General features: G+C 41.9%; 1 protein-coding gene across 1 annotated transcript in view; it reads right to left on the bottom strand.

Annotated features, from left to right (window-relative positions):
• LOC128639112 (tRNA selenocysteine 1-associated protein 1) overlaps positions 1 to 25,872 on the bottom strand; it is a 168,339-nt gene that overhangs the window by 70,258 nt on the left and 72,209 nt on the right. The window contains exon 5 of the mRNA XM_053691279.1: positions 14,535 to 14,607. Coding sequence (XP_053547254.1) covers positions 14,535 to 14,607 — 73 coding nt within the window. The remainder of the gene's footprint in view (positions 1 to 14,534; positions 14,608 to 25,872) is intronic.

The following is a 25,872-nucleotide window of genomic DNA, read 5'->3' as shown; positions in this document are numbered from 1 at the left end:
TTTTGCAGAAAGACTCTCCCTGCATCTCCGGACTCTAACTTTCATCCATGCTCCCACTGAGAGTGTGACAGGACTACTTAAAACTCCAGTCCCATTCCTAAGAGTACTACCCTCCATAAGAGAATACTCCGAATCTTCCGACACTTCTCTGCCAACCTCCTGTGACGAAAGGCAAAGAATGACTGGGGGATGAGGGGAGGTATTTAAGCCTTTGGCTGGGGTGTCTTTACCTCCTCCTGGTGACCAGGTTCTTAATTCCCACAAGTAATGAATGAAGCCGTGGACTCTCCTCCCATTAAGATGGAAATGGGCCTAGATCAATACAAGCTAAAATTAACCCCTTCACTGCTGGGCATAATACACGTGTGGTGCGCAGCGGCATTTAGCGGCCTTCCAATTACCAAAAAGCAATGCCAAAGCCATATATGTCTGATATTTCTGAACAAAGGGGATCCCAGAGAAGCATTTACAACCATTTGTGCCATAATTGCACAAGCTATTTGTAAATAATTTCAGTGAGAAACCTGAAGTTTATGAAAAAATTAACGATTTTTTTAATTTGATCTTTTGTCATTTTTTATAGTAAATTATAGGATATGATGAAAATATTGGTATCTTTAGAAAGTCCATTTAATGGCGAGAAAAACGGTATATAATATGTGTGGGTACAGTAAATGAGTAAGAGGAAAATTAAAGCTAAACACAAACACAGCAGAAATGTAAAAATAGCCCTGGTCAACAAATGGAAAAGTGCTATGGTCACTAAGGGGTTTCTTCAAGAGAAGATTTAGTCACAACTACAGCCCAAAATGTATTTTAGATTCTTAACAGACCATTAATAGGGAATTTATTTTACTCAAAAATATTCTGCCTAAGAAAAAATATTTTAAAAATGTATTGTATTGCTTTGATTTGTGAAAAATGTATCTTTCTGTGTTGAATAAAACTACTTGTCCCTATCAGCCTATGAGCAATTAATACCTAGGTATAAGTAATGCACTTTTTACAAAATTTGCAATGCCGTCCCTTGATTTTGCGCAACCTATTGGACTAGAGTAGGACATGTCAATCACTCCGAATGAGTGAGTATCAGGAAGATTGATCTCAGCACCTTTGAGGTGTCAGAGAAAAAAGCAGCAGTTTCTGCTTCTTAAAAGGGACATTAAACACCTTTGCACCAACTAGGTTACACTGCAGATATATGAAGATTTATTACGCATGTGCAAACAGGACAACACTAGAATGACATGAAACCCAGATTACAACATGGCAGCACCCATGAGTAGAGGGAGGCGGGCATAACCTCAATACTATGCTTATAATTTGTATTTAGTGTTTAATGTCCCTTTAAATATATGTCAGCAGGCTCGATTATATCAACCTGCTCCACATAGCCTAAAATACAGCTTCATAAATCTACTGTGTGTTAAATTAACTTTAAACTTGTTCTTTTTAAAATCATTTTGCATAAAAACATAAATTATGCTTACCTGATAATTTTCTTTTCTTCCGATGGAAAGAGTCCACAGCTGCAGTCATTACTTTTGGGAATTAAGAACCTGGCCACCAGGAGGAGGCAAAGACACCCCAGCCAAAGGCTTAAATACTCCTCCCACTTCCCTCATCCTCCAGTCATTCTGCAGAGGAACAGTAGAAGAAATATCTGGGTGAAAGAGTGCCAGAAGAATAAAAAAACAACATGCCCCTCATAAGACGGGTGGGGAGCTGTGGTAAGCATAATTTATGTTTTTCTTCCTAAATGGAAAGAGTCCACAGCTGCATTCAATACTTTTGGGAAAACAATACCCAAGCTATAGAGGACACTGAAGGCCAAAAAGGGGGGGGGGGGGTACAATTGGCGGCACATTCTGAGGGCACCAGGCCCGAAAAACCACTACCCAACAAAAAAAACCTGCTTCGCCCGAAGCCAAGAAAAACAGAGAGGGAAAAGGCCCCAAGGACACTTATCAGCAGATAGCCCGGAACATAGGTAGAGACTGCAACATCAGACACAACTGAGCCAACAGTCCTCCGGAAGACACCGTCGCCCAATAGTCTGTCCCCCACCACACACCCTTTACTAGCAAAGGGAACTCCCGCAGAAACTCCCAAAGGAATAAGGCACGGAAGAACCAAATGGGAACCGAAAAGGTACCACAAACTCCATAAAAGGAAAAAACACCAATCAACCAAGCTCGCAAGACCTAAAAGGGTCCTGACAACAAGGGGAGGCAATGACCAATCAAAATAGAACCACCAGGTTTAGATCCGGAAGCAGAACAGAGAAAAAGTTCTCCCATCATCCTGCAAAGGATTGGAACAGCTAGCTAGCACTCAGTCAATGGGCAAACAGCTGTAGCTGGTTTCAAAGAACAACCCTTCACTTGCCAGGCAGCAAGTCAACCAGCGCCTAGGAACAACTGAAAACGGAGACCAAACATCATCCAAACTCAGAACCCAGAGGAGTTCTGGCAAATTACATGTAGCAGACCCAGACGAGGTAAACACCTAAGTCAAGAACACACAACCATCCTCAGGATGACACAGAAGAATGCTTGCTAGAAGTGGCTACCAAAATGTAGAGTGCTAAACTTCCATCACAGAAGGTACACTATAGGCAACCGAAACCGCAAGACCTACACATAGGTCACAAAATAGCAGAGCCCAGAACCTCAATGAGGACCAGTGCGCCCCCACGATCCAAGGAACAACGGATCTCAGGACCTACCCCCAGCCGGGCCAGCCCAAGCATCCACAGGTCTGAAACAAGGGGACCAGAAAAACCCCAGACTCAAACAACAAGCGGAAAAAATGGCACAGCCATTACCATAGTGCTCGGGTGCCAACCCGAAATACCACATGGAAACCGTCGACAATACATTAGACCTAGAGGTCTAGCTAAAGGCCCAACATAGATTCAAGGCGGAGCCAGCAACTCTCCAAATGGAAAGAACAACCCAGAGAGCGTACCTCTCTCCGAAATAGGTTAACCCGTCTGTCCTAACCTGCTGAAACCAGGAGAATCCCAAAGATAGGGACCACACTTCCGAAGGAAGGATATAAGCCCCCCTTTGTCGGCAAGCGGGCCGTAAGGACAGAGTACCTGCCCCCAGGGCACAGCCGTAGGCTGAACCAAGAGAACAAAAAACTCCAACGCCCTGACCTGGAAGGAATCCCCTGAAGATCTAACTGGCTAGCACAGAGACAAGGTGCCATAGCGAACCCCTTTGCTTGCAGCAAAGTCATCACACTATTTCAGAAAGCCAATTCAGGGAAACCGACCATGGGCAAAAGGCAAACCCAGGGGGCATCGGCATCCAGAATAACCTGGTCTACTGAACCAGATCAACAAGCCCAACCAAAGGACACCGCCCAAGTTTCCTGGAACTGGGGAACCCCGGACCAGCTCTAGATCCTAACAGTCCGTTACAACCCGTAACAGGATCCACAAAGGAAATGCTGAGTGAAAAAAAACTCATCCACCAGGAGAACCAGAGCGAGGAAAGGTCCGAGCTCCACAAATAAAATAAAAATCCGGAAACTGAAATCCCCCATCTGATATAAAACCAGACTCCCGGGAGATACCATACAATGTCCAAAGTAAAATGGACAACGAGAAAAACTTGCAAGTCCCACCCAGAAGACGAGACCACCCCTTGCCAAAGTCCAACGCTCCAAGGAGCTAAGGAAGCAAAGACCGAAACAACGTCACTAGAGTCCTAGCCGCAACACCTACGACCAAGAGCAAGGGGATACCTCGAGGACAAAGTCGCTCCAACAAAGGCTAGCCTCCACATCACCCCCAAAATGAGAGGAGACGAAGGATGCGGAGCATCCCCCAGCTCCGGGTAGAAGCCCTAAACAGAGCTCAAGGAGACCACACTGCCCATGTCCCTACAAAGGAACCAACTCCCGAAGGGAACCAGGTCCCCCTAAGGAATGGACGAAGTCCGCAAGGTCTCAAGACGAGGAGCACAGCAAGAACAAGTCCAAGTACAATTCCAGAGCCTCAAAGCCCAAACCGCTCAAACAGCGGTAAGAGTGCGCTAAGCGCCCAATCCTCCCCAGAGAGGAAAAAAAAAAAAACTCTAGGCCCCGAGGAAATAGGAGCAAAGAGTGACGAAGCGGAACTCCACTGACGCAGTCACCATATTGAGTACTGAATAAGGACTGACACAATCCTCATGCGGATCCTTTTTAGAGTGATTAGCTGAACTTGTAAAGGAAAAACAAGAATATACACAAATAATGTGAGCACTCAGCGCCCCACCGGACCAGCCAGGCAGAACTGGCGCCACATGTCTGAACAAGCCACAGGACAGAAGATCTGAATCCCAGCAGGACCAGCTGCAGCTTGGTTCATAACTGCCAAGATGGCTAAATCCTCCCTCAGAGGGGAAGGTAAAACAAACAAACCTAGGACTAACGAGTCCCTTAACAAGCTTCCGAAGAAGCAAACAGAGAGAATCGATCCCAGAAGTTCCCGAAGGAAACACATAATCGAAAATAAAAGACATCCTAACCGGATAAAAGAAAATTATAAGGCAACCCGTAGGTTAACGCCCAGGAAGAAAACAGAATTTATGCTTACCTGATAAATTACTTTCTCCAACAGTGTGTCCGGTCCACGGCGTCATCCATAACTTGTGGGAAATATTCTCTTCCCCAACAGGAAATGGCAAAGAGCACAGCAAAAGCTGTCCATATAGTCCCTCCTAGGCTCCGCCCACCCCAGTCATTCGACCGACGGACAGGAGAAAAAACAGGAGAAACTATAGGGTGCCGTGGTGACTGTAGTTAAAGAAAGAAATTCATCAAACCTGATTAAAAAACCAGGGCGGGCCGTGGACCGGACACACCGTTGGAGAAAGTAATTTATCAGGTAAGCATAAATTCTGTTTTCTCCAACATTGGTGTGTCCGGTCCACGGCGTCATCCATAACTTGTGGGAACCAATACCAAAGCTTTAGGACACGGATGAAGGGAGGGAGCCAATCAGGTTACCTAAACGGAAGGCACCACGGCTTGCAAAACCTTTCTCCCAAAAATAGCCTCAGAAGAAGCAAAAGTATCAAATTTGTAGAATTTGGCAAAAGTGTGCAGGGAAGACCAAGTCGCTGCCTTACATATCTGATCAACAGAAGCCTCGTTCTTGAAGGCCCATGTGGAAGCCACAGCCCTAGTAGAGTGAGCTGTGATGCGTTCGGGAGGCTGCCGTCCGGCAGTCTCATAAGCCAATCGGATGATGCTTTTCAGCCAAAAGGAAAGAGAGGTAGCAGTAGCTTTTTGACCTCTCCTCTTACCAGAATAAACGACAAACAGAGAAGACGTTTGTCTGAAATCCTTTGTTGCTTCTAAATAGAACTTTAAAGCACGAACTACATCTAAATTGTGTAACAAACGTTCCTTCTTTGAAACTGGATTCGGACACAAAGAAGGCACAACTATTTCCTGGTTAATATTCTTGTTAGAAACAACCTTTGGAAGGAAACCAGGTTTAGTACGCAAAACAACCTTATCTGAATGGAACACCAGATAGGGCGGATTACACTGCAGAGCAGATAACTCAGAAACTCTTCTAGCAGAAGAAAAACAGAACTTTCCAAGATAACATCTTGATATCTATGGAATGTAGAGGTTCAAACGGAACCCCTTGAAGAACTGAAAGAACTAAATTCAGACTCCAGGGAGGAGTCAAAGGTCTGTAAACAGGCTTGATCCTGACCAAAGCCTGAACAAAAGCATGAACATCTGGCACAGCTGCCAGTCGTTTGTGTAACAAGACAGATAAAGCGGATTCACACCAACAGATATATCTTTTCCATATTTTATGGTAAATTTTTCTAGTTACAGGTTTTCTGGCTTGTACCAGAGTATCTATCACAGAATCCGAAAACCCACGCTTAGATAAAATCAAGCGTTCAATTTCCAAGCAGTCAGCTGGAGGGAAACTAGATTTGGATGTTCGAATGGACCCTGTACTAGAAGATCCTGTCTCAAAGGTAGCTTCCATGGTGGAGCCGATGACATATTCACCAGGTCTGCATACCAAGTCCTGCGTGGCCACGCAGGAGCTATCAAGATCACCGAGGCCCTCTCCTGTTTGATCCTGGCTACCAGCCTGGGAATGAGAGGAAACGGTGGAAACACATAAGCTAGGTTGAAGGCCCAAGGCGCTACTAATGCATCCACTAGAGTCGCCTTGGGATCCCTGGATCTGGACCCGTAGCAAGGAACCTTGAAGTTCTGACGAGATGCCATCAGATCCATGTCTAGAATGCTCCATAATTGAGTCAACTGGGCAAATATCTCCGGGTGGAGTTCCCACTCCCCCGGATGGAATGTCTGACGACTCAGATAATCCGCCTGCCAGTTTTCCACTCCTGGGATGTGGATCGCAGATAGGTGGCAGGAGTGATCCTCCGCCCATTTTATGATTTTGGTCACTTCTCTCATCGCCAGGGAACTCCTTGTTCCCCCTTGATGATTGATGTAAGCAACAGTAGTCATGTTGTCTGATTGGAATCTTATGAATCTGGCCTTTGCTAACTGAGGCCAAGCCCTGAGAGTATTGAATATCGCTCTCAGTTCCAGAATGTTTATCGGGAGAAGAGACTCTTCCCGAGACCATAGACCCTGAGCTTTCAGGGAGTCCCAGACCGCGCCCCAGCCCACTAGACTGGCGTCGGTCGTGACGATGACCCACTCTGGTCTGCGGAAGCTCATTCCCTGGGACAGGTGATCCTGGGTTAGCCACCAACGGAGTGAGTCTCTGGTCTTCTGATCTACTTGAATCACTGGAGACAAGTCTGTATAGTCCCCATTCCACTGTTTCAGCATGCACAGTTGTAATGGTCTTAGATGAATACGCGCAAAAGGAACTATGTCCATTGCTGCAACCATCAACCCTACTACTTCCATGCACTGAGCTATGGAAGGTCGTGGAACAGAGTGAAGAACTTGACAAGCGTTTAGAAGTTTTGACTTTCTGACATCTGTCAGGAAAATCTTCATTTCTAAAGAATCTATTATTGTCCCCAAGAAAGGAACTCTTGTCGACGGAGACAGGGAACTCTTTTCTATGTTCACCTTCCACCCGTAAGATCTGAGAAAGGCCAGAACGATATCTGTGTGAGCCTTTGCCTTTGAAAGAGACGACGCTTGTATCAGAATGTCGTCCAAGTAAGGTGCCCCTGCAATGCCCCTTGGTCTTAGAACCGCTAGAAGGGACCCAAGTACCTTTGTGAAAATCCTTGGAGCAGTGGCTAGCCCGAATGGGAGAGCCACAAACTGGTAATGTTTGTGTCTAGAGGCTGCAGAGTTGGAGGCCGGTCCGTTCCTGAAATTGCGAAAGGAACGAAAATTAGACTTATTCTTGGCCTTGAAAGGCCTATCTTGTGGGAGGGCGTGGCCCTTAACCCCAGTGATGTCTGAGATAATCTCTTTCAATTCTGGCCCAAAAAGGGTTTTACCCTTGAAAGGGATATTAAGCAATTTTGTCTTGGAAGATACATCCGCTGACCAAGACTTTAGCCAGAGCACTCTGCGCGCCACAATTGCAAACCTTGAATTTTTCGCCGCTAATCGAGCTAACTTCAAAGCAGCATCTAAAATAAAGGAATTAGCTAACTTAAGTGCGTGAATTCTGTCCATAACCTCCTCATACGGAGTCTCTCTACTGAGCGACTTTTCTAGTTCCTCGAACCAGAACCACGCTGCTGTAGTGACAGGAATAATGCACGAAATAGGTTGCAGGAGGTAACCTTGCTGTACAAATATCTTTTTAAGCAAACCCTCCAATTTTTTATCCATAGGATCTTTGAAAGCACAATTATCCTCAATAGGAATAGTAGTGCACTTAGCTAGTGTAGAAACTGCCCCCCTCGACCTTAGGGACTGTCTGCCATAAGTCCTTTCTGGGGTCGACCATAGGAAATAATTTCTTAAATATAGGAGGGGGGACAAAAGGTATGCCGGGCTTCTCCCACTCCTTATTCACTATGTCCGCCACCCGCTTGGGTATAGGAAAAGCGTTGGGGTGCACCGGAACCTCTAGGAACTTGTCCATCTTGCACAATTTTTCTGGAATGACCAGGTTGTCACAATCATCCAGAGTAGATAGCACCTCCTTAAGCAGTGCGCGGAGATGCTCTAATTTAAATGTCACAACATCAGGTTCTGCCTGTTGAGAAATTCTACCTGAATCAGAAATGTCCCCATCTGACAAAACCTCCCTCATGGCCACTTCAGATTGGTGTGAGGGTATGACAGAGCAATTATCATCAGCGCCCTCCTGCTCTACAGTGTTTAAAACAGAGCAATCGCGCTTTCTCTGAAATGCAGGCATTTTGGATAAAATATTTGCTATGGAGTTATCCATTACTGCCGTCATTTGTTGCATAGTAACAAGCATTGGCGCGCTAGAAGTACTAGGGGTCTCCTGCGTGGGCAAAACTGGTGTAGACACAGAAGGAGATGATGTAGAACTATGTCTACTCCCTTCATCTGATGAATCATCTTGGGCAACTTTACTATCTGTGGCAGTACTGTCCTTACTTTGTTTGGACGCTATGGCACAATTATCACACAATTTTGAAGGGGGAGACACATTGGCTTCCATACATACAGAACATAGTTTATCTGAAGGCACAGACATGTTAAACAGGCTTAAACTTGTCAATAAAGTACAAAAACCGTTTTAAAACAAAACCGTTACTGTCTCTTTAAATTTTAAACAGGGCACACTTTTTTACTGAATATGTGAAAAACTATGAAGGAATTGTTCAATTTTTTTTTTTTTTTTAATTAATAATTTTTATTGAGGTTTAGTTCAAAGTACACAGTCAATGCTTTCCAATACCGTCAATGTACAAAATTGTTTCAAACAGTACAAACAAAGATAATACACCCATAATGTACATAGTATAATTATACGGCATCATTTGAGGAAGAAAAAAAAAAAAAAAAAAAAGGAAAAGAAAGATCATTAGGTATACTTATTAATTAAATGGTATGTCTCCTAGATGGAATCAGAGGCCACTTTTGGACCCCTCTGTATTACGTAAACATGGAGTTACAGAAGACAGCTATAAATAATAGGGGACCACTTTTGGGTCCCAGTTGGTAAACCTCTATTTTAAATTTTATAGGTTTATTACTAGGTTTTTGAAAACTTAAATCCTTGCTAGATAAATACTAACCTTTGACATACCATCAACAGCCAGGCACTGTATATTTTAATAATTAGCTCTAATCTGGGGACCCAGTGAGCCTAAACTATCCATGGGGACATAAACAAATAACTGTTGGCCACTCCAATGCTCTCAACTATTTACAGATATTTTTATAGTGAGTGGACAGCTTCAATAAAACCAATAACAGGGAAACAGAATACATTAAGATCTTGATATTCATGGAAAAAAAAATGTAACAGTTCCCAAAGTTGTTCAGCTAGAAAGATATTAAACACATCCCTAAATATTAAAGTGTGCAATTTTCCAGACATATGAGTAACCTTTCAAAACTATTCTCTGTAATTAGCAGAAGGGAGCTGTAAATAACCTTGCAAGAGGGAATAAAGTTATCATGCAGGTAGTCCCAACAATTAATGTGAGTAAGGCAGCAGACCACACTATCCACGTTCCGGGCAATATAATATGTGTGATAGTGTCTAGATAAGTATCCCCATACTTCAGGCTCAAGCGCCGCCATTGTAAGTCCTGTGTACTAGGTTCGGGCAAGCATATAGAACCTATCTATAAGATAAGCCCCCATATGGATGAGGCGCTAAAGAAGCAGTCCCATTGTTCGTCTGGATGTGGCTGGGGAAATATCAAAATGTTACTGTACCTTCTCACCTAATGCTGTCACCCGTACAGATTTTCAGCAGTTATCCTATACCGGAACGCCACATTAGGCTAACTCCATCTGTGGTGTGTGCCGGGAACAGGGCGAGATGATGTCTCTGTTCAAGAATACTCCCCCACTTGCGGCTCGCACCCCCAGGGCTCAGGGTGCCAATACTAGAACCAGGTTCTATGCCTGTGGAGTTGCCGGTCTCAAACAAGGTAGCACAAGGGATGTCCCAGTAAACAACGGAAAGTCTGGGGGCCGCTGGCCCCATAATCCACCTGCATTGATTCTGAGTGCCATCCTCGATAGTTGCCCATGCATCATCCCACGTGGACAAGTCTCCGGTCTCATCTATTATCCGAGGCAAAGCTGTCTGTCCGCTGGTGGATACGAGCTGTGGAGGTTCCGCTGAGCATACTGCATTGACATCTCTGCTATCTACCAACATCAGCGTCTCCTCCACAGCAGTGCTTAGAACGGCAGATGAGCGCGTTTCCTCCATGTATAGATCCTCTGCCGCCATCACAGGAAGCATATCAGGGGAAGGGGTAGGTTCCGGCATCGCCTCAGTACTCTCACCGGTTCTCACAGTCCCTTTGAAACCAGTAGCTTGTGTAGTTTCAGATAATGCTCGTTAAGCAGTGCCAGGAGTGCCTCTTCTAAATCTCTCTCCATGATATGAATGAATAATGGCGGCTCTGGCTAGTAAGGGTACAGTTGCTATCCTATTCCAGGATATCGTAACCCCGGTATTCGGGGGGGGGGGGGGGTAGTATTGCGGCAGCCATAGTCCTACGTACAAAATCCCTTTCAGGGGCTTCTTCTATACCTGAACTAACTGCGTGGGTGCAGATACTTGCTGTAATGGCTGATAGGCTTGAGAAGAAGGTTGTCACGTAGCTGCCCCAACAAACATAGGCAGGACAGCAGTCAAAGTTTCCACTCTTAGAGTATAGGTATAAGTTGCAGTAAATAATTTCTTTAGCATAAGCAATATCAAAAATTACTATGAAAAACTCATAAAAATAGTTTCTGGCTCAGTTACTGCTGCTAAAATCATACTCCTCTCACAAACAGAACTCTTCATCCTTTTCTGTTTCAGAGTAAATAGTACATACCAGCACTATTTTAAAATAACAAACTCTTGATAGTAGAATAAAAAACTACAACTAAACACCACATACTCTTCACCATCTCCGTGGAGATGCTGCTTGTTCAGCGGCAAAGAGAATGACTGGGGTGGGCGGAGCCTAGGAGGGACTATATGGACAGCTTTTGCTGTGCTCTTTGCCATTTCCTGTTGGGGAAGCGAATATTTCCCACAAGTTATTGATGACGCCGTGGACCGGACACACCAATGTTGGAGAAAGCCAGCATACCAGCAGGACCAGCCAAATGGAACCCTGATCTTCCAACAAAAAACTGGGAACGATCTCACTAAGCAGACAATTTTGAAATTACGTCATCCCCTCATGTCTAATGAGGTGAGCCATTCGAAGTAGAATACTGCGGATTCCCGTATCCGTTAAGGATAGGATCCTCCAATAACTCAAAAACGTGTGCGTAAAACGCGCTGTTCTGAAACGAAAGGCACAACACTCAGGGACAGCTACACCCGCAGGGAACTGTATAGGCCCACTCAAGGTCGGTAAACCCGGGACGATCGGGCACGAGCACAAACGCAGATAAACGTCCGGACTTTGCAGACGCATAATCGTCAAAAATATGTGAAAGCGAAAACGAGCTGCAACCTCCGGGGGGGGATGTATACACTCACATTTACTGTGACACCCCTAGTGGTGCAGAAGCGATCTGGGATCAATTAGCAGTCACCCAGAAGACTGACCTCCGGTGGATATTCAGTGATCTGCAGGAGATGGTATAAAACACAGAGGTGCCTATATGGCCTAGTATTGCTTGTGTAGGTAGATAAATATCTAACAGTGATATATATTGCACTAACATTTAGAAGAGCACCTTCAATGGTGCACTCAGGGCAGACTGGGCTCAATACAGTAACCCAGCAGACATATCAGGCAATCTGGAACTCCCAGTGATCCAAGCGTGATGATATAGTCAGGTAATAGTTGAAAAAGAAAAAAAAATTGTGGAAACAATCCGGCAGCAAGTGGTAAGTATTAATAAAACTTACTTTATTTAAAATATTATTAAAAGCAACGCGTTTCTCAACCATCCAGTGGTTGTTTCATCAGGCTTAGTATATCGAACATAACTGATTGACCTGTGTCAATGGGGCCAATTCGCATTCTTCACAAGTCGAAGAATCAGAGTCTGAAATTTGAACAGTCTCAGCATCAGAATCCTTCATAGCTGGATAGAGAATATACTAATATGGACTAAGAAAAAAACTTAAACGGCACCTGACACCCACAATGGCTGGGGCACTCACCACCTCCTAGAACCAGACACAAGCAGATTAATTTTTCAGTCGCCACACGGTCAGGAATGCGGAAATGGAAGACCAGAACGTAACCACGTCTAGTCACAAGGTGAACCGAACAGTCCAAAAAAGCACGCCCAACCAAAAGGTTGCGTCACTTCCAAAGGCCTTTATGTTCTAATCCAAAAGCCCAATTAACACTACACATAAGCAGATTGAATCACATAAACATGATTAAAAACCCCTCTGTTTAATAATCTCCTTCGGGAGATATTAACCCTCGATTCCAAGATACCAAAGAAGGCTCACGGAGGCCCTATATAATATACTTAATAAGTCCCGCAAGATAGCTCCTCACGGGAAACATTAACAAGTTACAATACATTCTGATGAAGTAAAATTAAACTATCTTACTGAAATCTACACCATGGAACAGGAACACAGCCCTTCAAGTGTGACAAATAGTAGCAGCGCCTCCGCCATGGACTTGCGAAGTTCGACAATGCTGATTGCTTGTGGAGCTGTTAATATGAGTCGGGATGGTTTCACAGAAAGACTCTCCCTGCATCTCCGGACTCTTAACTTTCATCCAGGCTCTCACTGAGAGACCGATAGGATTACTTAAAACTCCCATCCCATGTCGAAGAGTACAACCCTCCATAAGAGACAAAAAAAACTTCTGAATCTTCTCTGCCAACCTCCTGGAACGAATTAACATTTTTTTTTTTTTAAAGTAAACTTTTATGATTCAGAGCATGTTCTTTTACGAGATATATAAATTCCCTTCTATTATCCAATGTACGTCTTTTTTTTTTAAAGCATAAATAGGAAAGCTCAGAAACAGCAATGCAGTACTGCGAGTCAGTTGGTGATTGGTCCACTGCAGAGCGCTCTTTTTTTTTTCCAAAAAGGAGACGTTTCCACCTCTAAACCAATAGCCTTTCTAGTCATATGGCACTGTTCTAAATGCAGCACAGCTATTGGGTTAGAGGTGGAAACATCACCTGTGGGCGTTTTTTTGAAAAGCATAAATAGGAAAGCTCAGAAGCAGCAACACAGTACTGGGAGCTAGTTGGTGATTGGTGGCTATGCACATATGCCATTTGCTTACCAGATGTGTTCAGCTAGGTTCCAGCAGTGCATCACTATTCTGGAGCTGAGTTTTTGTGTTAAAAGTAGATATAAGCAAGCAATAGTGCAATAATAAGATCATAATTTTCTTTTACATCTCTTATAAATAGTCTGGATAAATTTCTGTATATAAACAAAATTCATGGATATGATTGCTAGTATTAAATGGGTCACATTTTAATGGGGTTATTTAAGCTAAACTGGAGCTTTTTGTAAGTATTTTAGATTTGTATAGGTTGAACTTGATGGACTTTAGTCTTTTTTCAACCTTATCTACTATGTTACTATGTTATAAATCACTTAAAGTAATGGTTTTAAAAACGCTAGGATTTAACATCTCTAAAAAATGAATAGGACTTTCAGTCATCACTTTAAAAAAAAAAAAAATGTGGGGTAAACTTACCCTTTCTGTGCTGCGGCCTCCTTGCTAGCTGCCACCACTCATCTCCCAGCAGTGCACTGCTGCTACTGAGCCTATCTAAATATGCCTTTCAACAAAGGATACTAAGTGAATTCAACAAATTACATAAGAGTAAATTGGAAAGCTGTTTAAAATTGAATGTCCCAGTAAATATATACATTACAGGAAATTCTTCTGGTTTAAGCGATTTTTAAAATACTTTGTACTCATCCCCCAGCATCAGGAGGCGCGCATAAAATCAACAATTAAATTTCCCTTATTTGAGCACAACCCAAGTATCTTCTGGCTCTCATTTGTCTGAGGCGACATTAAACACAGCATATACTAGCAATTAAGCTTGTCATTTTAAGAGACATTTCAATTTTATTCACTTGATATCCTTTGTTTAAAATGATATCTAGGTATGCTCAAGAGCAGTGATACACTGTTGGTTGCTACACACATTTGTTTCCTGTCAATAGCACACCAGATGTTTTCAGGTAGAGCAACACTGCTCCAGAGATGACTTTAGATAATGTGTATAGGTGTTAAACATATAATTATATGCCAGAAATAGTGCAATAATAAATACTCCAACACATTAGAGCGATTTCTTTTTACACTATGTGATTTAATTCATCAACCGATAAAGTTTCAATGGTTTGACAACGGAAATCTCACCTGGCTTGTGGTCAGTGAGAAGGCACAGTGAGGGGATATGTGATTAAACATATTCTTTATAAAGCCTACCTTTTGCAGATGTGTTTGGTTACTCTCATTACTGGTTTGCGTCTGATCACTGGGCTTTAATTGTATTATCTTGCTGAAATAAGATAATTCAAGGTTAGAACCTGAAAAATACTAAAAGCTATAGTGCATAACAATTTGCAAATCAACCGTTTTGTTTTTTTACACATAAATGTCAACTATCAACACTTGTTCAAACTGACAGGATACAAACTATTATAAAAAGTCAAGTTAAAACAAATGGATTAAATCTAGCATTATTTTTGATTGGTTGTAGATAATTAGAGAGTGTGCTGTATTGGCACTAATGATGCTAAAAAAATAAATAAAAATAAATAGTTGCAGACGGGTGATTGGGGAACTAAAATAAATAGAAAAAAAATGCTATAGTTTTAATCACATTCAACTTATTCATTTTGGAAGTGGGGTACTGTAAAAACAAAATTTATGCTTACCTGATAAATTTCTTTCTTTTGCGATGTACTGAGTCCACAAATTCATCCTAACTTGTGGGATATTGTCCTTCCTGACAGGAAGTAGCAAAGAGAGCAGCACAGCAGAGCTGTCTATATAGCTCCCCCCTTAACTCCACCCCCCAGTCATTCGACCGAAGGCCAAGGAAGAAAAGGAGAAACTATAAAGGTGCAGAGGTGACTAAAGAAATACTATCTGTCTTGAATAGACAGGGCGGGCCGTGGTACATCGCAAAAGAGAGAAATTTATCAGGTAAGCATAAATTTTGTTTTCTTTTGCATGATGTACCAAGTCTACGGATTCATCCTAACTTGTGGGATACCAATACCAAAGCTTTAGGACACGGATGAAGGGAGGGACAAGACAGGAACCTAAACGGAAGGCACCACTACTTGCAAAACCTTTCTCCCAAAAATAGCCTCCGAAGAAGCAAAAGTATCAAATTTATAAAATTTTGAAAAGGTATGAAGCGACGACCAAGTCGCAGCCTTACAAATCTGTTCAACAGAAGCATCATTTTTAAAAGCCCATGTGGAAGCTACCGCTCTATTAGATTGAGCTGTAATCCTTTCAGGAGGCTGCTGTCCAGCAGTCTCATAAGCCAAACGGATGATGCTTTTCAGCCAAAAGGAAAGAGAAGTCGCCGTGGCCTTTTGACCCCTACGCTTTCCAGAATAGAAAACAAACAAAGAAGATGTTTGACGAAAATCTTTGGTTGCCTGCAAATAAAATTTCCAAGCACGAACCACGTCCAAGTTGTGCAACAGACGTTCCTTCTTACAAGAAGGATTAGGACACAGAGAAGGGACAACAATTTATTGATTGATATTCCTGTTAGTAACAACCTTAGGTAGGAACCCAGGCTTGGTACGCAAGACCACCTTATCAGCATGGAACACAAGATAGGGCGAGTCACATTGTAAAGCAGATAGTTCAGAAACTCTTCGAGCTGAAGAGATAGCAACTAGGAACAAAACTTTCCAAGATAAAAGCTTAATATCTATGGAATGCATGGGTTCAAACGGAACCCCCTGAAGAACTCTAAGAACTAAATTTAGACTCCATGACGGAGCAATAGGTTTAAACACAGACTTAATTCTAACTAAAGCCTGACAAAAAGCCAGAACGTCTGGAACATCTGCCAGACGCTTGTGCAACAAAATAGACTGTCCCTTTAGGGAACTAGCTGATAATCCTTTCTCCAATCCCTCTTGGAGAAAAGACAAAATCCTAGGAATCCTGATTTTACTCCAGGAGAAGCCTTTGGATTCGCACCAAAAAAGATATTTACACCATATCTTATGATAAATTTTCCTGGTAACAGGCTTTCGAGCCTGAATCAAGGTATTTATGACTGACTCAGAGAAACCCCGCTTTGATAGAATCAAGCGTTCAATCTCCAAGCAGTCAGTTGCAGAGAAATTAGATTTGGATGCTTGAATGGACCTTGAATCAGAAGGTCCTGTCTCAATGGCAGAGACTATGGTGGAAGGGATGACATGTCCACCAGGTCTGCATACCAAGTCCTGCGTGGCCACGCAGGCACTATCAAAATCACTGATGCTCTCTCCTGTTTGATTCTGGCAATCAGACGTGGAAGGAGAGGGAAAGGTGGAAACACATAAGCCAGGTTGAACGACCAGGGTACTGCTAGGGCATCTATCAGTACAGCCTGAGGATGCCTTGACCTGGAGCCGTAACAAGGAAGTTTGGCGTTGTGACGAGACGCCATCAGATCCAACTCTGGTGTGCCCCATAGCCGAACCAGCTGAGCAAACACCTGAAAAGTCTGATGACTTAGAAAGTCTGCCTCCCAGTTCTCTACACCTGAGATATAGATCGCTGACAGGTGGCAAGAGTGAGCCTCTGCCCATTGGATTATCCTTGAGACCTCTATCATCGCTAAGGAACTCTTTGTTCCGCCCTGATGATTGATATAAGCCACAGTCGTGATGAAACCTGATGAATCTGGCCGAAGCCAGCTGAGGCCATGCCTGAAGAGCATTGAATATCGCTCTTAATTCCAGAATATTTATCGGTAGGAGAGCCTCCTAAAGAGTCCACAAACCCTGAGCATTCAGGGAATTCCAGACTGCACCCCAGCCCAGAAGACTGGCGTCTGTCGTCACTATAACCCATTCTGGCCTGCGGAAACATTCCCCTGGACAGGTGATCCTGTGACAACCACCAAAGAAGAGAGTCTCTGGTCTCTTGATCCAGATTTATCTGAGGAGATAAATCCACATAATCCCCATTCCACTGATTGAGCATGCATAGTTGCAGTGGTCTGAGATGCAAGCAAGCAAATGGAACTATGTCCATTGCCGCTACCATTAGTCCGAATACCTCCATACACTGAGCCACTGACGGCCGAGGAATGAAGAGCTAGGCAGGTGGACAAAATCTTTGATTTCCTGACCTCCGTCAGAAATATTTTCATGTTCACCGATGCTATCAGAGTCCCTAGAAATGAAACTCTTGTGAGGGGGGAAAGAGAACTCTTTTTATACGTTCACTTTCCACCCGTGAGACCTTAGAAAAGGCCAACACTAAGTCCGTGTGAGACTTGGCTAGTTGGAAGGACGACGCTTGAATTAGAATGTCGTCTAGATAAGGCGCCACTGCTATGCCCCGTGGCCTTAGAACTGCCAGAAGGGACCCTAGCACCTTCGTGAAGATTTGCGGCGCCGTGGCCAACCCGAAAGGAAGAGCCACAAACTGATAATGCTTGTCCAGAAAGGCGATCCTGAGGAACTGGTGATGATCTTTGTGGATAGGAATGTGCAGTTACACATCTTTAAGTCCACGGTGGTCATATGTTGACCCTCCAGGATCAATGGTAAGATAGTCCGAATGGTCTCCATCTTGTAAAGATGGAACTCTTAGGAATTGGTTTAGGATCTTGAGATCCAGAATTGGTCTGAAGGTTCCCTCCTTTTTGGGAACTATAAACAGATTGGAGTAGAACCCCTGCCCCTGTTCTGCTTTTGGAACTGGGCAGATCACTCCCATGGTAAAAAGGTCTTCTACACAGCGTGAGAACGCCTCTCTTTTTGTCGGGTTTACAGACAATTGAGAAAGATGGAACCTCCCCCTTGGAGGGGAATCCTTGAAATCTAGAAGGTATCCCTGGGTTAAAATTTCTACTGCCCAGGAATCCTGAACATCTCTTGCCCAGGCCTGAGCAAAGAGAGAGAGTCTGCCCCTTACTAGATCCAGTCCCGGATCGGGGGCTACCCCATCATGCTGACTTAGTGGCAGCAGCAGGCTTTTTTTTGGGCCTGTTTACCCTTGTTCCAAGCTTGATTAGGTCTCCAGGTTGGCTTGGATTGAGCAAAGTTCCCCTCTTGCTTTGCAGCAGAGGAAGAGGGACCACTCTTGAAGTTTCGAAAGGAACAAAAATTATTTTGTTTGGTCCTTGTCTTATTTGACTTATCCTGAGGGAGGGTATGACCCTTCTCTCCAGTAATGTCTGAAATGATCTCTTTCAATGCAGGCCCGAATAGGGTCTTACCTTTGAAAGGGATGGACAAAAGCTTAGATTTAGATGACACATCAGCTGACCAGGACTTAAAGGGACCGTCTACAATAGAATTGTTATTGTTTTAAAAGATAGATGATCCCTTTATTACACATTCCCCAGTTCTGCACAACCAACACTGTTATGTTAATATACTTTTTACCTCTGTAATTACCTTGTATCTAAGAACCTTCTTCCAGCCCCCTGATCACAGGACTGTGACTGTTTATTATCTATTGTCTTAAATTTAGCATTGCTTTGTGCTAAATCTTAAATAACTCTTTGTGCCTGAACACAGTGTTATCTATATGGCCCACGTGTACTTTCTGTCTCTTTGTGTTGAAAAGAGATTTAAAAAGTATGTGATAAGAGGCAGCCCTCAAAGGCTTCGAAATTAGAAATGAGCCTACCTATGTTTAGTTTAAACTAAGAATACCAAGAAAAAAAAAGCAAAATTTGATGATAAAAGTAAATTGGAAAGTTGATTAAAATTAAAAGTCCTATCTGAATAATGAAAGTTTAATTTAGACTAGACTGTCCCTTTAAGCCATAACGCTCTACGCGCTAAAATGGCAAAACCTGAATTCTTAGCCGCTAATTTAGCAAGATGAAAAGCGGCGTCTGTAATAAAAGTTTTAGCCAATTTAACAGCCTTAATTCTGTCCAAAATATCATCTAGTGCGGTCTCCATCTGAAGAGCCTCTTCTAGAGCCTCAAACTAAAAGGCAGCTGCAGTGGTTACAGGAACAATGCATGCTATAGGTTGAAGAAGAAAATCTTGATGAACAAAAATTTTCTTTAGGAGACCCTCTAATTTTTTATCCATAGGATCAATGAAAGCACAACTGTCTTCAATAGGTATAGTTGTACGCTTAGCCAGGGTAGAAATAGCTCCCTCCACCTTACGGACCGTCTGCCATGAGTCCTTTATGGTGTCAGAAATGGGAGACATTTTCTTAAAAACAGGAGGGGGAGAGAACGGAATACCTGGTTTATCCCACTCCTTAGTAACAATGTCCGAAATCCTTTTAGGGACCGGAAACACATCAGTGTAAACAGGAACCTCTAAATATTTGTCCATTTTACACAATTTCTCTGGAACTACAATAGGGTCACAATCATCCAGAGTAGCTAAAACCTCCCTGAGCAATAATCGGAGGTGCTCTAGCTTAAATTTAAATGCCGTCATATCTGAATCTGTCTGAGAGAACATCTTTCCTGAATCAGAAATCTCTCTCTCAGACAGCAAATCCCTCATCCCTACCTCAGAACATTGTGAGGGAATATCGGATACGGCAACTAAAGCGTCAGAAGGCTCAGCATTTGTTCTTAACCCAGAGCTACTGCGCTTCCCTTGCAACCCAGGAAGTTTAGATAAAACCTCCGTGAGGGTAGTATTCATAACTGAAGCCATATCTTGCAAGGTGAAAGAATTAGACGCACTAGAAGTACTCGGTGTTGCTTGTGCGGGCGTTACTGGTTGCGACACTTGGGGAGAACTAGATGGCAAAACCTGATTTCCTTCCATCTGAGAATCATCTAATGCCAAACTTTTATAAGTCAAAATATGCTGTTTGCAATTTATAGACATATCAGTACAAGTGGGACACATTCTAAGAGGGGGTTCCACAATGGCTTCTAAACAAATTGAACAATGAGTTTCCTCAGTGTCAGACATGTTTAACAGACTAGTAATAAAGCAAGCAAGCTTGGAAAACACTTTATTTAATGAAAAAAACACAATTTGCAAAAACGGTACTGTGCCTTTAAGAGAAAAAAAAGGCATACACAAACTGCAAAACAGGTTAAAATTGCTTAAATTTTTCTGAAATGTTAACAGTGTACCCACTAAGCTTTAGAAGGATTGCACCACAAGTTAATAAGCAATAAGCCCCCAAATGAAAAAAACAGATTGAAATATGTCTAAAACCGGTTAACACCCCTGTTAGCACCTTGCCACAGCTCTGCTGTGGCCCTACCTGCCCTTAGGAAGCGATAATATGGGGTTTAAAGCTTCAATTAGTCCCTCAGAAGACTCTCAGGACCTCAGGAGAAGTTGCTTGCTGCTTGTAAATGTAGGCCCCACCTGCTGGGGCCTACACAAAACTAACAAACCCTGCCTGAAAGCCATGTGGGTTATAAACAACCCCAAAGAACCCTCAAGCAAATGTCCCATAAAACAGAAAACGTTACTCCCAGACACAAAAATGTTTGTCCCAAATTCACATAAACTGAGTGCCCACAAAAAATTAACACTTTATGCAAACTAGTAAAAACCTCTGATAACACTAGGATTACTGCTTACCCTTCCCCTAATGGGGACACTGTCAGCCTTTCTGAGTTAACACAGTCTCTGCAGAAAATATGACTGAACATACCTCATTGCTGTATAGCAAGAAACCGTTCCTCACACTGAAGTTTTCCTGTACTCCTCAGCTTCTGTGGGAACAGCAGTGGACCTTAGTTACAAATGCTAAGATCATCATCCTTCAGGCAGAAATCTTCATCTATGTCCTGCCTGAGAGTAAATAGTACAACACCGGTACCATTTAAAAATAACAAACACTTGATTGAAGATAAAATAAAACTAACAGTTTAACACCTCTTCTCTTTACTCTTCCTGCTTAGAGCCAGAAAAGGAGAATGACTGGGGGGTGGAGTTAAGGGGGGAGCTATATAGACAGCTCTGCTGTGGTGCTCTCTTTGTTACTTCCTGTCAGGAAGGACAATATCCCACAAGTTAGGATGAATCTGTGGACTCTGTACATCATGCAAAAGAAAAATAAACATGACCCTGGAAAATACAATCTGAATGTTATGACCCAGCTACTCAGTAGCAGATGTAGGTACCTAAGATATTTGAATTGTTTGAAATGTTTTTGTTTTGTTAAGGTTAAAATGCTATGATTTCCAGCAGATACGGAAAATGTCACACTTTTTTTTTTAATTCCTGTTCCATATTTCTCTCAAAGTAGATCACACATTTGATTATCAAGAATTTGCTCAACTAAGGAGAGTTCCAGATCTGGTAAAAACTCAAACCAGAGACAGAGGTTAATACATTTGCTTTCCTACCCAAAAAAAAAAAAAAGTCTCAAGATTGAGGCCCTGATATTCAAAACCTCTTTGCACAGATGAGATATTCAAAAATAATCCTCCAGCATCGATAGATCCCTAGTGAAGTTTTAAAAAGGCAGATTTTGCTTTACTTCTCTAAGGGTCGTTCCTTGAATTTCTATATGTGAAGGAGAGACAAGCCCAGAGCAATATAGCACTGCATGACATAAGAGCATTTATACTTGGTGCTTTCTATTTTATATCACTTTACGCTTCCGATTAAGTTTTATTACATTTAAACTTTGCACTTTCTATTTATTTTTTTGTGTACAACTGAGTATTTAAGATTGTGTTTTTATAAATTCTGATTATAGTGTTGACTTCACAGAGGCAGAACTCACTGAATTTCTAAGAAAAGGGGAGGAACCTGGAAATCCCAGAGATGAGAGAAGCCTTCCATAGATAGTAATGAAGGTAATGAAGCTCTCTGGGATACAAGATTTCACATGGAAGAGAGAAGGTAACTGGAGAACTCCTGGGGCCGATACATAAAAGGTTCCGTTTGCATCAATTACAAATTAAACTAAAATTATTTTACTACAATTTATCTAGCTTTTGTCTATATTTTAGTATATATTACTTTCTGTTAGTTAAAATAAGTATTGTGAATTTTGTGCAACCTTCACCTGCATACAGCTGGCGAGACAAAACAGTGAGACCAGCTTGTTTAAAATGTTTAGAAAATGTCTCAAGATTTGTGAGAGAGCATCAGACATACCCTTGGGACTCCCCTGTTCAGCTCAGAGAACTGCCCTCTCCCTCCCACTTTCTGAAAGTGTCAGTTTTAGTTTGCAATGCAGAAAATTCAAGGTGCAATGTAATTTGTATATATAAACAGAAATATGGAGACTCGGAGGGGGAAGCTTCCTGAGAGACGCACACGTCAACATCGGGTGCACAGGCTCTGCATGGACAGAGTGTGACCAACCTTACACAGGCAGCAACTGATCCTGTTGGCGTTTTTTTCTTGCAAAGCTGCCCGGGGATTTGGAGCACAGTATCCGGCTGCAAAGAGGAAGCCCCCAGCGCTATTACTATCAGGTGGCGCTGATACCAGCTTTTACAGATGCCCGGTGTCCTGAGGTACAGCCCGCTGGACAGAAACCCATGGAAAGGAATACAGAGTTTGTGAGTGAGTAACACGGTGCAAGCAGTGGAGTGGAAGCAAAAAAGGAACTCTCAGCCTTAAACCTTTTCTCGTATCCAGAGGCAGACGGTGGCAGCAGGTATCTACGCCACGGGGGAGGTGTCCTGTGTGGCGTAGTGTTCTGTGGGAGCCCAAGCAGAGATACAGGCATACAAGAGGATTGAGACCAAGCAAAGAGAAACATCCCTAAAAACCGCAAGTATTTCCAGCTTAAACCCTGTGCACCACACTCTATAAAGGTGAATCTGCTAACACAAAACTGTGGCATAGCCTCAGGACACACTAGGTACTTTATATCAGTATCCCTTTAGATCAAACTGCATTGATGCTATGAAAAGGGGATCTAAGTGTAAATCTCTGGACTGACACTTAAACAAAAAAAAAAAAGACTTTACTATAACTCTGTCTGGACTTATAACGAAGCTAATTTTGCTCTCAAGAAAGAGTGCCACATATAAAAGTTTCTACGATGTTCTGCTCTTTCTTTTTTCTTTTTTTTATGCTGATGATTTAAAGTTTCCCTTTCTTAGGATTGGTAGCAATATTCTAATCTTGTTATATTATGGTTTGGTATGCAGGATGTTATAACAAGCCTCCTAAAATTGTCTTTCCCATTACTTGTGTCTTTCTAGGCTAAACTCTGATACAATAAGTTGCAAAAGGATCTTAACTGTAGTTGGAATATATGTTTAAGGCGTGTGGGTGCAATAGATAAATATTCTGGCTTCAGATAATCTGCAAACCCCCAAGATAAAGTCTCACCCTTTCTCAAATAAGGGTATAAAAAGCATACTATAGACCATTGCCTGCCTGCACTCAGTTTATGCTATAATCTGGTTAAAGTTTGTCAGATAAACCTTACTTCCAAGGCCTGTGGTAAAACTGTATATAGCTACCCCTAATAGGGAATAACGTGATCAGCTATTGCAGGTTAAAATACCCTTTAGTTAATGATTTGATACCTTCACTTACACAAGTACTTTCACGTATGTAAATCACTTTAGTGCTGATATATTTGGTTTGTCTTTTCTTTTAAAAAAATAAAATAAATATATATATATATATATATATATATATATATATATACACATATAAACAGCTCTTTTGAAGCTGCACTAAATCACATTCTCGACTGTCTTTTTTAGGACACTTGTACTCACGGTACACGCACACAGGAGGGAGGGATCTCTCTCCCCACTAGAATCACTTTCTTTAAAAACCACTATCTTATTAAGAACAGGAATTGTTCACACAACAAGCTTTTAGTCATTAACAGGGTATGGAAAAATATATTATAAATGTAAAAGCAAGATCACCAGCCATGCCAGTAAAAAGAGATAAAAAAATTAAACCAATACAGGAAAATGTTAATGAAAAATTAGATACAAATGAAGATGGTTCTATGACTGACTCACAAATAATGTTAGATAAACTGGCGGATATGATAATGCCACAGTTTGAAACCTTAAAAAATGAGATCAAGACCCCGATGACAGAAGTTAGACACTTTGCAGTGCGAATCTCTGAGGTAGAGAGACGGGTGTCAGATCTGGAGGACGTTACTAATCTACAAGAGACAGCGACTAAAAAACAGATGAAACAATTAAAATTCTACAAAATAAAATTCAAGATTTAGAGGATAGATCCCGACGAAGTAACATTCGAATAGTTGGCCTTCCTGAAAATAGTGAATATAAAGATCTAGCTACATTCGCTGCCATAACATTACCTAAATTATTGGGATTAACTTTACAAAATGGAAAATTTCAGGTAGAAAGAGCTCATAGAACAGGTTCCAGCATAAAATACCAAGACGGGTATACGAGACCAAGAATGGTCATGGTAAAATTTCTAAACTTCCAGGAAAAAGTAGACATAATGCGGGCATATAGAAACCATAACCCATTCATGATAGGAAATACCCAAATATACCTTTTTCAAGATTATTCTGCGGAAACAGCAGATAAAAGAAAGAGTATGGCGCCATTCTGTACAGCTTTAATTCAAAACAACTATAAAGCTAGTCTAAGATACCCAGCTAAAATAATAATAGAAGACACAGAGGGTAATAATGTGGTTATAAACAATTCCACAGAAGCGAAAGCATTTTTTGCAGAGCATAATTTACAGGTTCTATGCCATAATACTAAAAGTGATAAGACCAGAAGATAAGTAATAGATTATTAGTGAATAAATGTAAAGCTCTATAGTGTAATTAAGTATCTAGATCATAGCGTTAAGAGATGTATACTGAAGGTAACGGCTTTAAAGTTGCATTATTGCTGGTTATATCTATGTGTTGTTTTTAAATATGTTTTGTGGAACTCCAATGGATACAGTCCACTGGAACCCCTCAAGTGTTGGGTGTGTTTTTTTTTCTTTTCCTTTTTTTTTTCTTTTCTTTTTCTCTCCTTGCTCACCATCTCCCACGTCCCCGCACTCCTGTATGCATTATAAACTTACAAGAATAATAAGAATGAGTGGGCTAAGACATGTATAACTTAGTTTCTTGGAATGTGGGAGGGGTCACCTCCCCAATTAAAAGGAAAAATATTCTTAAACTAGTGAAAAAAACAGAAAGCAGATATTTTTCTACAAGAACTTCATTTAAAAACTGCAGAAATTGCAAAACTTAAGGTTAACTGGATAAAAGAAATCATTGCTACACCCTGTGATAAGCGTAGTCGTGGAGTAGCCATCTTGTTCCACAGAGATCTGGAATATGAGATAATTAAAAGCGAACTTGACCCGGAGGGCCGATATATTATATTACAGCTTTGAATGGAAAACTGTGTCTGGTCCTTCTGTAACATCTATGGTCCTAATAAAAGTGATAAAATCTTTTCGGGTAAGATAGAGAAGAAACTATTTCCCTTGCGAGGGCAAAATTTTATAATTATGGGAGACTTTAATATGACTCTAAACCCAGCTGTTGATAGATTTAAACAAGAAAATAAGCAACAATATAGACAAGAGGCAAAAAAACTTGGAAGCTTGGTAAAGAGCTTAGAGGTTGAGGATATCTGGAGGATACAGCACCCAGATGAACGTAGCTTTTCTTGTGAATCCAGAGCTTTCAAAAA

Source organism: Bombina bombina, chromosome 8 (assembly GCF_027579735.1).
Source record: "Bombina bombina isolate aBomBom1 chromosome 8, aBomBom1.pri, whole genome shotgun sequence".
Taxonomy (NCBI): domain Eukaryota; kingdom Metazoa; phylum Chordata; class Amphibia; order Anura; family Bombinatoridae; genus Bombina; species Bombina bombina.
The sequence above is the reverse complement of the archived record's forward strand: the minus strand, read 5'-3'. Positions and strand labels throughout refer to the sequence as shown.